The sequence below is a fragment of the Falco punctatus genome (assembly GCF_963210335.1).
Source record: "Falco punctatus genome assembly, chromosome: 15".
Taxonomy (NCBI): Eukaryota; Metazoa; Chordata; class Aves; order Falconiformes; family Falconidae; genus Falco; species Falco punctatus.
Window position 1 is genome coordinate 9,238,575 of NC_137595.1, and position 14,475 is coordinate 9,253,049.

Sequence of the window (14,475 nt, forward strand, 5' to 3'; positions counted from 1 at the left end):
TTCTGCGCTGTGGCTGGAGACCATGGGAGGAAGGTGATGCTTTGGCTTGGCTTTGCAGTGGGACCTGCGAGCCTGCCAGCCCTGCAGCAGCTTACAAGGGATGCAGGGGAGCCTGCGTTGGGACTGTTCCAGGAGCCCCCCATCCTCCAGCTTGGTGGAGACTGCAAAAGCATCTCTCTGCCATAATAAGGCCTGGCTGCTCAGCCCAGGCTGCAGGGAGGGGTGCCAGCTGCCTTTTCTAGCTTTTCTGGCATTTCAGGAATGCTCATCTCTCACTGAAGCTACATTTCAAAGTCTTTAACCCTTTCGGTTGGCTGCATCCCATATGGCTGAGTGCCTGCCATCCTGGCCCTGGTGCGGGGGCAGAGAGGAGCCCAGTGGAGGGTGAGTTGTGTCCCCCTCATACCTGGGTACACTGGGGGGCCTTGGCTCAGCAACACAGGGACAGTGTGTCCTGAAGCACCCAAGGCACACAGGAGCATGTCTCAGGCTAGTCGGATGTAGCACACCCCTGTGCATCTGCTTCTTTGCGACTCATGGTCACAGATGTGCAGCTTGCAGTCCCCCCTGCCTTGCTACTTCAAATGACTTCTTGGAATAACACAGATGATTCATTTTGGCCCTAGTATGTACCTTCATACCTGGCCAGGTGGGAAGCACCCAGGTGGTGGCACCCTGCTTCTCCAGCATCACTGTTTTAGGGAGAGATCCCTCTGCAAATGCCTTCAGGTTTGCTTCCTTCTCTGGTAGACTTTTTGCTCTGAGGAAGGTGATCTGAGGGCCTCACCACCCCAGTGGAGCCTTCTGGAGAGCAATTTCAGTCTTTGGACACATAGTCATGGCGTACTACTGTGGTGTACAAAACAACACTGTGGTACTGTGTTCCTGCCTCCTGCACGATGTTGTGTAGGTTACAGAAATCCTCTCTGGCAGTCACCGTGTGGATTTCAGAGGGAGTTTCACCCACGCAAACCCAAGCTATTTGAGTTTCTCTGTATAAAACTATTTAGGAGAGAGATTGTATTAATTTTGGTGTACATCAAATGGGCTAGGTTCTGCTCTTGCTTGTGCGAGATTTATCCTGCTAGTTAAATCTTTTAAACCACACGGGACTTTTCAGCCATGTACTTTAAAGTTCGGAAGAGTGTTTTAAATTAAATTTACAGCGAACACTGAAAACGGTAATTTCTTCGGCACCTAAAAAGCCATGGGTCTTGTGGATGTTTACGTTCAGTCGCTAGATGTGTTTGTGGGGTTGGCACGGTGGCTTTAAGTGACTGTGTGGCAGAGTTCACTGCTCCCAATGCCTTACTCCCCTGCAAAAAGTTAAGCCCAAGCATCTGCAGAGCCAGGCAGGTCTGTGCTTGCGGCAGCAGTGTCTTCCCACGAGATGGTGCTCGGAGCATGTGGTCCTGCCTCCCATCCCTGCCAGGAGGCCAGACCTTCTCCTGGCTACCGGCTGCTGCAAGCTGCCATCCCGCCTGGCGCTCTCTGGCTCCACTTCTCCCAGTTCCTTAGCTTTCAGCCTACAACAAGCCTCTAACTGCACGTCTAAGTGCTTTTCTGAACTGGGAGCTATTGTGTCTCAGGTGTAGCTGTGTTTTGTACTTCCCAGGGTAATGCAACTATTAAAAAGTAAAAAAAAAAAAAAAAAAAAAAAAAAAAAGCACATGTTCTGCAAAATGTTGAGTCCTAATGGGAGGCCTCAGCATGGGGACAGGTGTCTGGGTGGAGAACAGAGCTGTTGGGGTCAGTCCCTCACGCCTGAGCAGCACGGTGCTGCAGCTGGAGCCCTGCAGGGTGGGCAGGCAGCTGCCCCGGTGCTGAGGAGCTGGTGGGGCTTGCGAGACCCAAGTTGATGTCTCTGCTTTGCAGTGATGCTTCTCCTGTACTTGCACAAGCTCTTTATACCTGGTAACAGGTATATATGCAGGCATGTGCCGTTCTGTTAGAGGCACAAACACCTCCTTTCTCACATCTTCATCTGTCATCTTTATGAAGCATCTCATGGGGTCGTCAGCCCTCACCTGTATGGGGAGTGCCCAGCGCTGGGGACGGGGGCTGGGGATGCGGAGCGCTCCTGGATGTACAGCTCCTGCTCTGAGAAAGCCTCGGAGTGGAAATCAGCCTCAGTCCTGCATTCTAAATGATGCGAACGTTTCAGGTCAGGGCAGATTCCTGCTGCACCAGTATAAATCCAGGGTTGCCTTTGTATCCCCACACGTCTGAGTGAGTCTCATTCCTAATTTAGAGTTGAAGTGGGGCCAGCCCCCTGTGTACCCCCAAAACCCTCAGTGTGCCCCAACAGCTGTCGTGGCTGAGTGTCCCGATGCCTTTCTCCCCTAGCAAACATCCTCTCTGAGCTGGCCCCACCATCCCTCCCATCTCCCTCCCCTCCTGTAAATCCCTGCTGAAGTCCCACTTCCCAAAGCCTCTGTGAAATGGGCCAACTGTCATCGCCCGAGCTCGCCCGGCAGCCTGGGGATGAAAGATTAGTGGGCAGGGAAGCGGGGAGCTGGCAGACAGGGAGGCAGTTGCTGGGGCTGGTGCTGGGAGCTGGGTAAGGACACGATGTGTAGGAGATGAGTCGCAGAAAGGAAAGAAAGGAATATTCATCATGTTTACCCACGGCACTGGAACAACAGTCATACGTAGCGTAGAGCAGACTGATGCTTGGCATTATCTCAGCAATCTCAATTTCGTAGGCTGTGCTGGCATTTGGCAGCATGTGCTGGGGCTGTCAGCTCTTGGAGATGAGGACTTGGTTTGTGCTTGTAGCGTACCCCATCACTGGGACTGTGATGAATTCCAACAACCCACAGCTCGAGAAGGCACCAGTGTGCTCTGTGCCACTGCTGTGGCTGCCAGCAGTCGGTGGCAGCAGCCGCTTGCTCTGGTCCTGAAGCCAAGTTTGAGGTTGGTGCAGATATGCTTGTCTCACGTCCTGAGCGTCACGAGCTGTTGCCCAGGTGCTGGGTGTAGAAACGTGTTCCTCCAAAGGCAAGCATGCAGTGATCCCTCTGTCCCTCCTCACTTTTATTGCTCTGATAAACTCTGCCATTCCGTAATTTTTGCAGTAGTGAAGTTATATTTCTTTCCTAATTGCTGATGAAAAAGCTGAGCGCAGACTTGGCCGCCCTCCTCTGCAGAGCTGCCGTGGCAGCTGTGTGAGGGTCCCTGTGGAGACCTGCGTCTGGAGATCTCTCCACCAGCTCTTAGTGTGCTCTACGGGTGCTTTACTGTCTTGCCCAGTACCCATGTAAATTGAGGTATCGTGTGGTGCAGAGCCCAGCACCGTACCAAAGTCAAGGTGTGTTCTGTCTAAGCAGTTACTTTGATCCCCCAGGCTGGATCTCATCAAAGACTGAAATCAGGATTGTTTGACAACACCTATTTTCCATTAGCAATGTTGACAGCATTAATTATATTCTGATTCTTTAATTCTTTATTATTGAAATCACACATCAGTGATAGTAATTATTTTGCAAGGGGGTTGATATTATGCTAATCAGCTTGCAGTTAACTGGGTCATCCCACTCACTTTTTTTTTTTTTTTTTTGGCTGTGGGCACAACACTACTGCTCTTGTACTGGAGTCTCTGTGGTCTGCCAAGATTTATTTTAAACAAACATGAGCGAGCCAGAATTTCTGAGCCAGCTTTTTTAGGACTCTTGGGTGCAAGTTATGTGAAAATGTTTATCCCTGTTGTATGCTGTTTAATGTCTTCCTTGGTTACTAATGGACTGGAAAGGACTTCATTGTCCTCAAGTGATACAAGTACATCATCTTGCTGGTTTGCAAAGGCAGAGCAGAAATGTTTATGGAAATCTTCTGCCTTTTCTTTGCCATTATTAACTGTCTTGCGCTCTCTGTTTTGGAAGGGGATGGTGCTTATCTTGGGATTTCTTTTGTTTGTACTGAACTTTAAAGATCTCCTGTCTATTAGCCCATCACATTGTGGTCTCCTCTGTTCTCACTCCCACAGGTACAGTCCCCAGATCACAAGGAACGGAGCAAAAGCTCAGCCTGGCAACCATGAGGTGAAGATGAAAGGTCCCGAGCCAGTGATCAGCCAGATTATTGACAAGCTGAAACACATCAACCAGGTTAGTTGCAGGCATGCCAGCAGGGATGGCTCCAGAGTGGGTGGTTTCCAAATCAGTTTGGCCTCCCCCACACTTTCTTTGGGCTCAGCCAGACAACCTGGGGCATCTCCATCTTCAGCAGCTGAGTGTGGAGTCAGTGCCACCTCAGCCCTGCACGGTGCTGGGCTCACAGGGCACGTGTGGCAGGTCCTCACTCGTGCACGCCGGTGCGGTGCTCTGTGGGTGTAGGGAGCTGCAGGGCACGCGCGTTGCAGCCCTCCAGGGCTCAGCCTCTGCCCGGGCGATGCGTGGATGCAGTCCTGCAGCGTGCGTCTGCTGGGCATCCGTCCCCTGCACGGTGAAGGATGAAGAAAGATGGGACTGCTGTGGTGTCCCTGAGCACGGGGATTATGTGGCACGTACCTGATGTCCCCTCTGGTCAGAGGAGTCCCCTTTGGCATTGCTTGTGGCTGGCAGAGAGGGTCACCTCTTTCTTTGCTGTATCTCCCTGGACATCCACTCCCAGTCACTACTGGAGCAAGTTACTGTTGAATGGGGAAATGGCAGAGCTAGATGAGACCCTTTTCACTGTTGGAGGAAGCTTCCCTCCCACAATCTCAGAGCTGGCATCCATGCTGGGACAAGCAGTATCTTGTCTCTCCCCATCGTGTCAGGCCAAGTTAGGTCTGTGAACAAGCCCCACCGCTGCCAAGGCATTAGGTGGCACCTCTGCGCGGCATTCAGCTTGCAATTGTTAACTTCCCAGAGCTCTTCTGTGGCGTTCCCTTGGGCCAGCCAGTCTGGGGTCTGGCTCTGGACTCTGCTCTCCTTTCCGTGTCGTTGAGTAAACTCAGAGAGGGAACGTTTTACAGTAAGCTGATAGCTTGGACCTCTCAGCTTTTCAGGGACACAGGACTGGGACCTTGCAGGGCAAGTACTCAGGTGGTGATGCTGTCTGTTAATAGAGCTGAGCTGCCCAGTCTCTCCAAGAGAGTTCTTACCAGTGGGGACCTTGTTCAGGGTCGCTCTGGCACGAGGCTTTGGGCAGCGGCGGGTTCCTGGGGTTAAGCCCAGCTTTGCTTCCCGGCCGGGTGGGCTGCAAGGGCTGCTCTGCCTGGAGTTGCTGGCTTAGCGACTTTTCTGCTAACCTCTGCTTTCCTGCTCCCATGACTGCCAGGGACTGTTTTCATAGCAGCTCCCAGTTTAACCCCCGTGCCCTGCGATGCAGGCACGCCTCATTAGGTGCTGTCTGGGAGCGGGATGCAGCGAGGGGTTCGGGGTCCCCGGGAGCAGCCCACCACACGGGAGCTGATGTGGGCAGCGGCAGCGCAGCCCGCTCTGCCTTCCCATGCCTCGCCGTGCCATCTGCCAACAGCCCATAATTATTAAAAGGGGGGGGGGGGGGGGGGGGCGCGGAATAGCATAGTCAGCTCCCTATTAAATGGGGTAGAGGGCAGGCTTCAACCTGCAGGTGATAATGATATTTTGCCATTCACAGTGAGAAAGTCACACTGAACAAAACATGGTTATTAGTGTACTTGAAACTGCTGACATAAAGTGGTTGTGAAATGCTGGCTGCCAGATTGGGTCAAGTTAGGTCTCTGCTGAACAGTTCAGGCTGCTGAGGAGCGGAGATCTGTGGAACAAGAGACCCTGGGTAAACATGGCCAGGCTGAACTCAGCTGTTTGCGGCAGCAGAGTGTCTTTGTCAGCTGCTGCTCGGAGAAAAGTAGTGGTAAGGGGGTGGATACGGCCGGTGCAGTCGTGATCTTTTGCAGTGCATCCCCTCTGTGGCTTGCAGTGTCAGACTGGGACATGTTGTGGGGGGCAGGTAAAGTTCTAAAGTTGTGTTTGAGAAAGAAGGGGAATTGAGAATAAAATCAGGAGAAAATAGGAAGTGATCTGTGAAGATTATTTATAAACCTAACTATTCTTGCGGAGGGTCTGTAGTCTATGGTAAGTGGCTTATATACCGGGAAAAAAACTGTGCAGGTTACTTAAATTTGGGATTTGGGGTGTCAGAGCTCACCATACACTTATTTTCTTGGCCTACCAAAGTTTTGCACTCTCCTTCACATCTGGAATGCATCTTGAATGCCAAAGAGTAGGAAATGTGGAAGGAGCAGCAGCTCTGGATGAATTACAGTTGTGTTTTTCAGGTGTTGGCTTCAGATCTGGGAAGCAGTGGGGACTCCTGGGCTGGGGGTGTGTGAAAATCTCCTTATCCACCAAGCTTAAGCCAACAGTGGCTTTTAAGGGTTTTGGAGAAGGGAGCATCTTTTGGAGTGTAGTGCTCAGAGCTGTGAACTGGATTCCCCATGTGACTACAGTAAATTGTGCATCTAGTACCGTGTGATGACTTCCTCCCTCTGTGTTGTGTTAGAGATGTGGCCTGGATTTTCTGGATGTGGGTAGACTCAGGAACCATGCTAGTTGGAGCAATTCTTGGAGCATTCCACAGCTTTTTACTTGTAGTTTTTTGCTAATGCCTGTAATTTGCCGATGACTTGGCTTCAATTTATTCCAGACTGCTCATGCTGTTGAAAGACATGTGTTCTTTCAGCAGTACACCACGTTTTTGAGCTTGCTTGGGTTTGGTGAGTGTGTGTGTGTGTGTGCAGAAATAGTGTTCGCTTGTTAGTTCATGTCTTCTCAAACAGAATCCGGGTAACTGTGCACATATATATATATATATATGTGAGAAATTCTCATCAAACTTCTGCAGTTTGAGATAAGGATGGGGTTTGTACATTAGAACAACATCCATGGGGGCTGAAAGGAGTACAGGATACCTAACCCAGAGAGAAGGGGATGTAAAAATTTGCCAGGTTGTATTAGTTTGGTTCAAGCATCTTTTATCAAGCTAAACTAAATAAATGAGTAAAGCTTGGCTGCCCAAGTGGTGTGCTGTCTCAAGTCAGACCTTTCGGGATGAGTCCCCCTCAATGGTGCCTACTCACCACAGCAAGACTCCAGACCATTTTTGTTTCACCCAAATGTGTGATTGTGGGTGGTGCTATTTTTTTGTGCATCGGTGGGTGAGATGGTTTATTGTTGCTGTGTTGGAAGTAAGGAATTTTCCCCCCCCCCCCCAGTTCTGTTCGATGTCTACCAAGTTTTGATTTAAGTTATTTTTGCTGTGTGCCCAGAGGCATGAACAGCCCATCCATAAATATTAGCATTGTTATCTCAGCTGGGAGGCCAAGGGTCACCTTCAGGAAAATGAGTTGGAATTGGTTCCTAACTTTTATTTCCCAGAGTGGATGGGGTCTGTTTCTAGCTAGAAGGGTTTTCACTCATCCCACATGTGAAACTATTGAAACGGAAAGGTTATTCAGTGTCAGCACAAGGTCTTGCTCAGGCTTTTTTGTGACTTGGTAGCATCCCTAGGCAAAAAGCAGTCTGCAAGGTGAGCTATTTCCTCTGGTCACTCCATTTTCCTCCCACCATGGGGACATTTGGATGGCTGGCAGATGAGGATGAGCTTCAAGTTTTAATAGATATGCACGGAGGCGGGAGCTGTGGTGTCCCATGTCCTGCATGCTCTGCCACGTTGGTGACCTGCTGTTGATCCTCCTTTTCCAAGAAAGGCTCTGGAGAGCTTACCTGGGTAATGATGGTGTGAGGGTGCAGCAGGGATGGAGACACTGTGGGTACCAGCTCAGCCGATGTCTTGGTCTTCCCTCCTGTCACTCCCTGTCCCGAGGTGACTTGTGTGCCCTCTGCAGTGCTTACGGGGCTCCGACAAGGTGGCAATCGATGCTTTACCCCATCCTTACTGCACTTGCCTATTTAAGCTTGTGCACGGTCCCAATCCCTTTTTATGCTTAGATGAATCCTAGGGTTTATTATAGGACCATCTCTAGGAGGAAGAGCATAATTTTGCAAGAAGAAAGAGGAAAACCCCCACCAAAAATGAATAATAAAATCCATAAAAGGAAACTTAACTGGGGGACATGTGTCTTTACAAGATTGAAGGGCCTGGAAACATATTGTACATTTCCAGACACTCGAGTTAAGGGCTCATTTAGAATATTTCAGATATACTGGAGCTTGACAGTTCTTTGGTTTCCACATCAAACAATCTGTAATTTATTGCCCCGTATAGGGACTGTGTTTTTATCATATTGCATATTCTCTAGCCAGAAATCTAACTCCCATATAAGCTCTTGAAAAAATAAACCCTTTGGGGATCAAAATCCAGGCAATATGTTTTCACAGACCCTGAGAAACCCGCCTTGATTTATTTCCTTGGAAATAAGGGGAACGCAGAATTTCTTAGAGTATTACAGCTGTTCCCCCAAGCAGGATCTTGCTGCCTTTCTTCACGTGCTCGGTGTAAAGACCCAGTTCCTGTGGCAAGCCCCGTGTGAAAGAGCCTTGCATGGCTCTTCATGGGGTTTACAGGAGGATGAGAACAAAATTTAGAAGTTTTACGAGGCAGTAAAACATGGAGCTCTAGCTGGAAAGGGGAAAAAAAAAAAAAAAAAAAAAAAAAGGCCCAGAGGTGCGAATGACCAAAGACAAAATAGACTTGAAGTTTGCAAAAAAGCATGCCGTGGTGGTTAAATAGCCATGTTTGAAGCTGGTTTGATCAAGCAATGTGCCCTATATTTGTTTGTAGGTTTAATGGGCTGTTTCCCTGCGTCCCGGCTGCTGGGAGAGGGCATGGCGGAGGTCACCCAGAAGTTAATTTGGAAAGAGGCCAAAAGGCCACAACTTGATTGAATCAAATGTAAACAAAATAGGCCTGGGAACAGCGCCGTGCCCTTGCGCCCGGGTCTCTCTCAACCCCTTTGCTCAAAATACGGAGTATGGTGGAGTGTGGGGGACCGGCGAAGAGGGGCTGAGCCCAGTGCGCGGGGACGATGCTGGGGGCGGTGAAGGGTGGGATGTGCTGCCGGGGGACCTGCCGAGGGGCTGCCTGCACGAGGGGTCCCCGGGCAGGGGGCAGGGGGTGGCTGCCCGTGCCTCTGGGGCAGGCGGGGGCTCCCGGGGAGCTGCCTCGCACCCTGTCCCCAGCGGCTCGACGTGGGGAAAGCCATTAAGTTTATTATGGGAGACCCTGGGGAGTTTTCAGGAATATATTTCCCCTGCAGAAAAATCCGTGACTTTGACAGATTTGGTGGAAGAGCGTTTCTCTGCGGCCTGCTAGGCTTTGCGAGTTTATTATTCCCACTGTATTTTAATTTCCTGACCAGATGAAGCGGCGTAATAATTAGAAAAATGCACAAACTGCCAGATTGTTGAATAATGTGACGCACGACGCTTATCACTTGAAAATACAATATTTAAATTGCACCGAAACAAGTCGCTTTTGGCTAATTTTCCACTTTTGATAAGTTAATGCTACAATGTCTGAAGTGCTGTATATGTGTAATATAATTTATCAGGTCCTCAAAAGAAATGTTAATAAACACAATAATTACTTGGACACGCCTTTTGTTGAACATTATTAAACAGTTTGTAACAATTAAAATATTAAAACCACATGTTGTTGAAAGCAACCAGACATTGCAATTATTTCTTACTAAGGCTATTAAATAAAATGACAGAAGATTTTTATTTTAATGATAAATGCATTTTGGAATGGATCAGCTAATTCTTCTTTTACTGCACAAAATAATCTATAGCTCCACCAAGTCTAGGCCTGGTATTTAAAAACTAAATCCTTCGTCCTTCTGAGCCGTGCCTCGGCTCTTGTTAACGCGCCGGGTAAATGCTCGCTGACTCCATATGCAAGCGGCAGTTACAAGATTTTGCCAGGGCCAGTTAAATCAGGGGAAGTGTGACCCTCTCTAACGAGAACGTAATTAAATTTGAATGTATCTCACTGTCGGGTTGCTTTTTAAACCCAGAGCCCTCCTTCGCCTCCTCAGTGAGAGCTGGTGTTTGCCCACGCCAGCTATCGCCCGCTGGCACCCTATCTGCAAACATCCCGGCTTTATCGGGTTTGTTGTGGGAACACTGTGGCCACAAGTCAGCCGAAATGGGTTTCCTTTAATGGCCGGAGATTAATTGGAGCCGGTGTGTTTGCACGCGTGTTTTTAAACAGAGGAGTAATCCGGGCTGTGTTGCTGAAGTTCCTTGGCTGTTTTACCCGCAGGCTCGCACCGCGCAGGGGGGTGTGAGGGGTGCCTGTGCAGGTACCCGTGCTGCGGAATGTGAGCTATTTCCCATTTTCAGCAAGGAAAGGGTGGTAAATAGGCACGTTTCTGGTACTGCTCAGTGACTACAGAACTCGATTTGTACTGAGCATCTCCTGTGTGCTGTGTAAACCTGGCTAAGCCTGTCTGTGGCTGACCGGCTGTTTTTATTGAAGGTAGTGCCAACATGCCCATCAATATTCAAAGTCTTTGTATCCGCCAGGTTTTGGAGAAGCTAATTCATTGTGGGGTCTTCCTCAGAGCACCCAAATCCTCTGCTCCATGGCCACGTGCCCCTTTTTTTGGTAAATAATGGGACTGCAGAGCTGTCATTTCTTGAGACAAGATTCACTGTTTCCTGTCCCTTCCTGCTTTCCATTGTCCTTCCGATGGCAGTGAATTTCAGGAACACACAGGAGAGGACCGGGAAAGATGTGTTCTCGTGTGAAGCTGTGTATCTCCTTTATCGGTATGAAAAAGGAACATCTCGCTTGAGCTTACTTTTTGCTAATCCCACTTGCCTTGGCAGGGGTTGCTTTATACATCCGTGGTGCTTCACCGCTAGTATCGGAAAAGATGTTCAGCTCAGTTGAGGCGATAGGAGCAGCAAAGCCTTCCTGGGGAGTGAATCTGGCTCCTTGCTTTTCTCAGCAAGAGCTGCTGGGGCTGAGCTTGGATGGGTGGCAGTTTTGGCTGGTTTCCACACCAGTTTATTGTCTGGCGTTCATAACCTCTGGGTGACATAAATAGCATTTTTATCACTCTTCTTCCCTAAAATTCCCTGGTTGCTGCAGTCTTATTCATGAGAAGGGATTCAACTTTGCCCCTGTGGCTTCAGCTCCTGCAGGGAGGCAGGTGCCTCAGGTGTGTCCTGCAGGGATCAGCTTCCGAACAATGCTGTGGAAATCAGCTGGAAAAAAAATACCATTAAAGGGGCTTCATTTGCTTTTGTGTCCATAACATGCAGCTGATGCACAGCGGTGCTTTAAAACAAACACCAGATATCCTGTACCAGTGCTGGAGTTTATCCTGTTGTGGAGGAAGCAAACCTGGAGGAATCCTTGTGCAGCAAAACATGGTGTAAGTGGAGCCATTGATACCAATTTAACAGTTAATTACAGTTATTCTGGGCCTTGTTAATTGTATCAAGTGTCCTCTTGTGCTGTGACTCAGGCTGGTAATTTAATCACTAGATGTCCTGGGGGGTGTCCTCACTGATGGTCCCAGTAACAAAGCGAGCATGCAGCTGACTCTGGTGTTAGTGGGATGATTGGTAGGTTTCTCATTTATGTGTTTTTCTCCAAAATTTGACTTAATGTCAAGGTTTTTGAAGTGTGGTCCAGACTGAGAGGGGACTGAGATTCAGGGTGCTAATCTTCATTAGCAGACCTGGAAGGTAACCTGTGGTCTTTTTGCCAGGGAACAAATCTGGTTGCTTTTGTTCCTGAGAAAAACCTTCGTTAACGATAATGTTACTTTTGGTTCCAGCCTGACATCATGTAACCACCTAGTGATGATCTCAGGAAGGGAGGAAGAAGCAGCGCTGTCAGACCTGCCGTGGGCAGGGAGGGCCAGCTCTGGTGGGAGGTCGGTCACACATCCCTGCGGTTTGTTTCGGGACCGTTGTGCCCAGCCATGGCAGGGTGTGCAGCAGTGTTGCTGTGAGCTGGGATACCTTTGAGATTCCTGCTCCATTCCTCGCTGCTCCATGTGCTGGGAAGGTCAGAGTAGGGATTTTCCCAGTGCAATTCTGCCACTTCACCAACCACTCTGCACTGGGAACAAGGCTCACTTAGGGCATTTTTTTTCTCCTGAAGGCATTCATGTGTATCTGGTCCATGACACCAGCTGGGGATGGGTAGCGGAGGAGGCCTTCCAGGTGCTGTCTGCTCGGCTGCTATGTGTTTGTGTGTATCTTGTATTGAAGGAACTGGAAGCACTTGCTGGTTTGGCATCCCTTTGATTAAAAGGGCCATGTGAGGTGTCTTACTGTTGTGTGCAGAAAGACATTAGCCAGCTGAAGCAGTTCATCCTCTGTCTACAGAAGTTCACTCTTACGAGAAATGTTACCAGAGATTTTCTGGTCTGAAGTAGGAGAGGCATCAGATCTACACCCCACCCAGCAACCCGGCTCTGGGAACGGGTGGTCCCATTTTTTAAAGCACTGGCTTGGCTTGGTGAGAAGCTGAAGCTGCTCCTGGGACCTCTCCTGATGCTCTACCCCACCTCCATGGAGGCAGCAGCTGGCACAGACTGCTGCAGCTCTCCTCTAAGCAAGCTGTGCTGCTGCCAGAAGGTGCAAAAGGTTTTGTAAGTTTTAGGTAATGAATAATTTGCAATCTCACTCCTTTTGTTATACCTGCTGACGAAGCAGATGTCTGTAATTAGGCAGGTCTCTGTGCTGGCTAACCCGGTCCCCAGTCAGTGCGACTGCTGTGACCTGTCTGCATTGGGGCAGGTGTCAAAAACCCCTACGGCTCAGGAGGACTCTCTCAGTTAATGCTGTTGCTCGTTAAACTTCTTACCTTGGTTTTGACATGGCAAAGGCTGGGCTGCCTTGGAGCACGTGCTGCGAGAGATGGCCCTTGCAGCACCGAAAAACCTGCAAGCAAGCAGGGAAGTTTAGATTGCAGCAGTATTTACTGCCTACGACCTCGCTCGACTGTACTGCGAGGGAATGATATTTAAAAGAAGAAAACGTGCTTGGTGGCCTTTCTGAGGACACATGTAAGAAGATGATGACTTGTGCAGCATGGTCAGCAGGGGATGGGGGAGGCAGCTGGCAGAGGATGGTGTTTGAGCCATCAAGAAGTACCGTGATGGGCAGGAAGACCTTTTTCTGTTTGGCAGGACCCTCGGAATGCCTCTTGCCCACAAGCGAGGAAGGAGTTTACTGACCTTTTTGTGCAGCACATAAGCTCCTACATGCTGAGGGTGAGGCTTGTGTAGGTGCATTCAGGGCTTCCTCTGTGAGTGTTGGGTCTCTCTGGGGGAGGGTATAAAGTCACCAGCTTTGAACCTCATTTAAATGCTGAGTTGCTTCAGCTGCTCGGTTTGTGGCTGTGCATCTCTGTGGGAGAACCAGCCCGGGCAGGGCTCCTCCTGCCTGCAGCTCAGGGGGCCTGAGCCTTGCAGGGTCTGTTTCTGTGGAAGACGTTCAGTGTCGGGGATGAGTTGCACCCCGTTGTATCCGTGGTGCCTGTGCTGCAGCCTGGATGTTTCCTTATCCTGTTTGTAGACCCATCCTCGGTGCTGATATCGATACTGGAAAAGCTGTGTCCATGAAGTTAAATTTTCTCCTCTTTAGGTTTTACAGCAGCCACGCTCTGAATGCAGAGAGCTGTGACCTTGCCCAGGAGCCAGCCCAGCCATCAGTCGTTAATTAGGGACCTCGGAGGCTGGAGAGACCCCATTCCTGGGATTATTTCTGGTCTGGTTTGTCTCAGTTGAATGCCTGTTTAATGTGAAGTGCGTAAATACTTGTGGCAGCCAGGCTTGGGGCTCGGGGCTCCCTGCTCCAGCTGGGCGCCTTCCCCAGCAGCACCAGCCCTGTCCTGCCTGCGGGCCCCCCACTCCATTCTCCACGCAGGACAGAGCGGTGGCCATGGGATGCTGGAGGCTACCAACCCCTCCAGCTCCCAAGGAGCGCATCCCGGGCTCCGCTAGGCGCAACCTGTCCCAGTGCGGTGGTAAGCGGGTCCCCAGGGAGGGCAGACAGGCTGCTCCCTAGCTAACGGGTTTGGGGGTGTTAGCCGTGGAGTCCTCCTCCTCCTGTTTGATTTAAGTCTCTGCTGAAATCAACAGCTTGGTAATCAGCCCTGCGCTGGGGTCGTCTTGTATGACCGGTGGTAACTGGCCTATGAGGCAGTTGCTCAGTCCCCTGTGACAGCTCTGTGGGGCTGGGGACATTCAGCAGAACTGCTTGCCGTTTCTTTTGGGGCTTCCAGTGCCCCGGGGTGAAGGGAATGCAAACGTAAAGCTAGAAGGAGCAGCCCCCAGGGAGGGCAGGGTGAGGCAAGGGTGACCAGGGCTGGTGTTCTGGCAGAAACCTCTGTACAAGACAACATTGTGCACAAAAATACATGATTTGAGATGATGTTCTCCGCTGGGAGCATTTAGGGCAACAGGGAAGTGGCCGGGACAGAGATTTGCCTCTTATTTGTGTGGCAGAAGGAGAAGGGGGGAAGAAAATCCTTCCGGCACAGCTCTCGGCTTGCCTTTTCCTACCTGGTGCCAAGGACGAG

The 14,475-nt window shown here is 50.1% G+C and overlaps 1 protein-coding gene across 2 annotated transcripts in view; it reads left to right on the top strand.

The window, feature by feature from the left end:
- The window catches only part of GPC3 (glypican 3), a 175,961-nt gene that overhangs the window by 125,443 nt on the left and 36,043 nt on the right, over positions 1-14,475 (top strand). For both annotated transcript variants that reach the window (XM_080366166.1, XM_080366165.1), the window contains one exon: positions 3,986-4,106. In XM_080366166.1, coding sequence (XP_080222292.1) covers positions 3,986-4,106 — 121 coding nt within the window. The remainder of the gene's footprint in view (positions 1-3,985; positions 4,107-14,475) is intronic.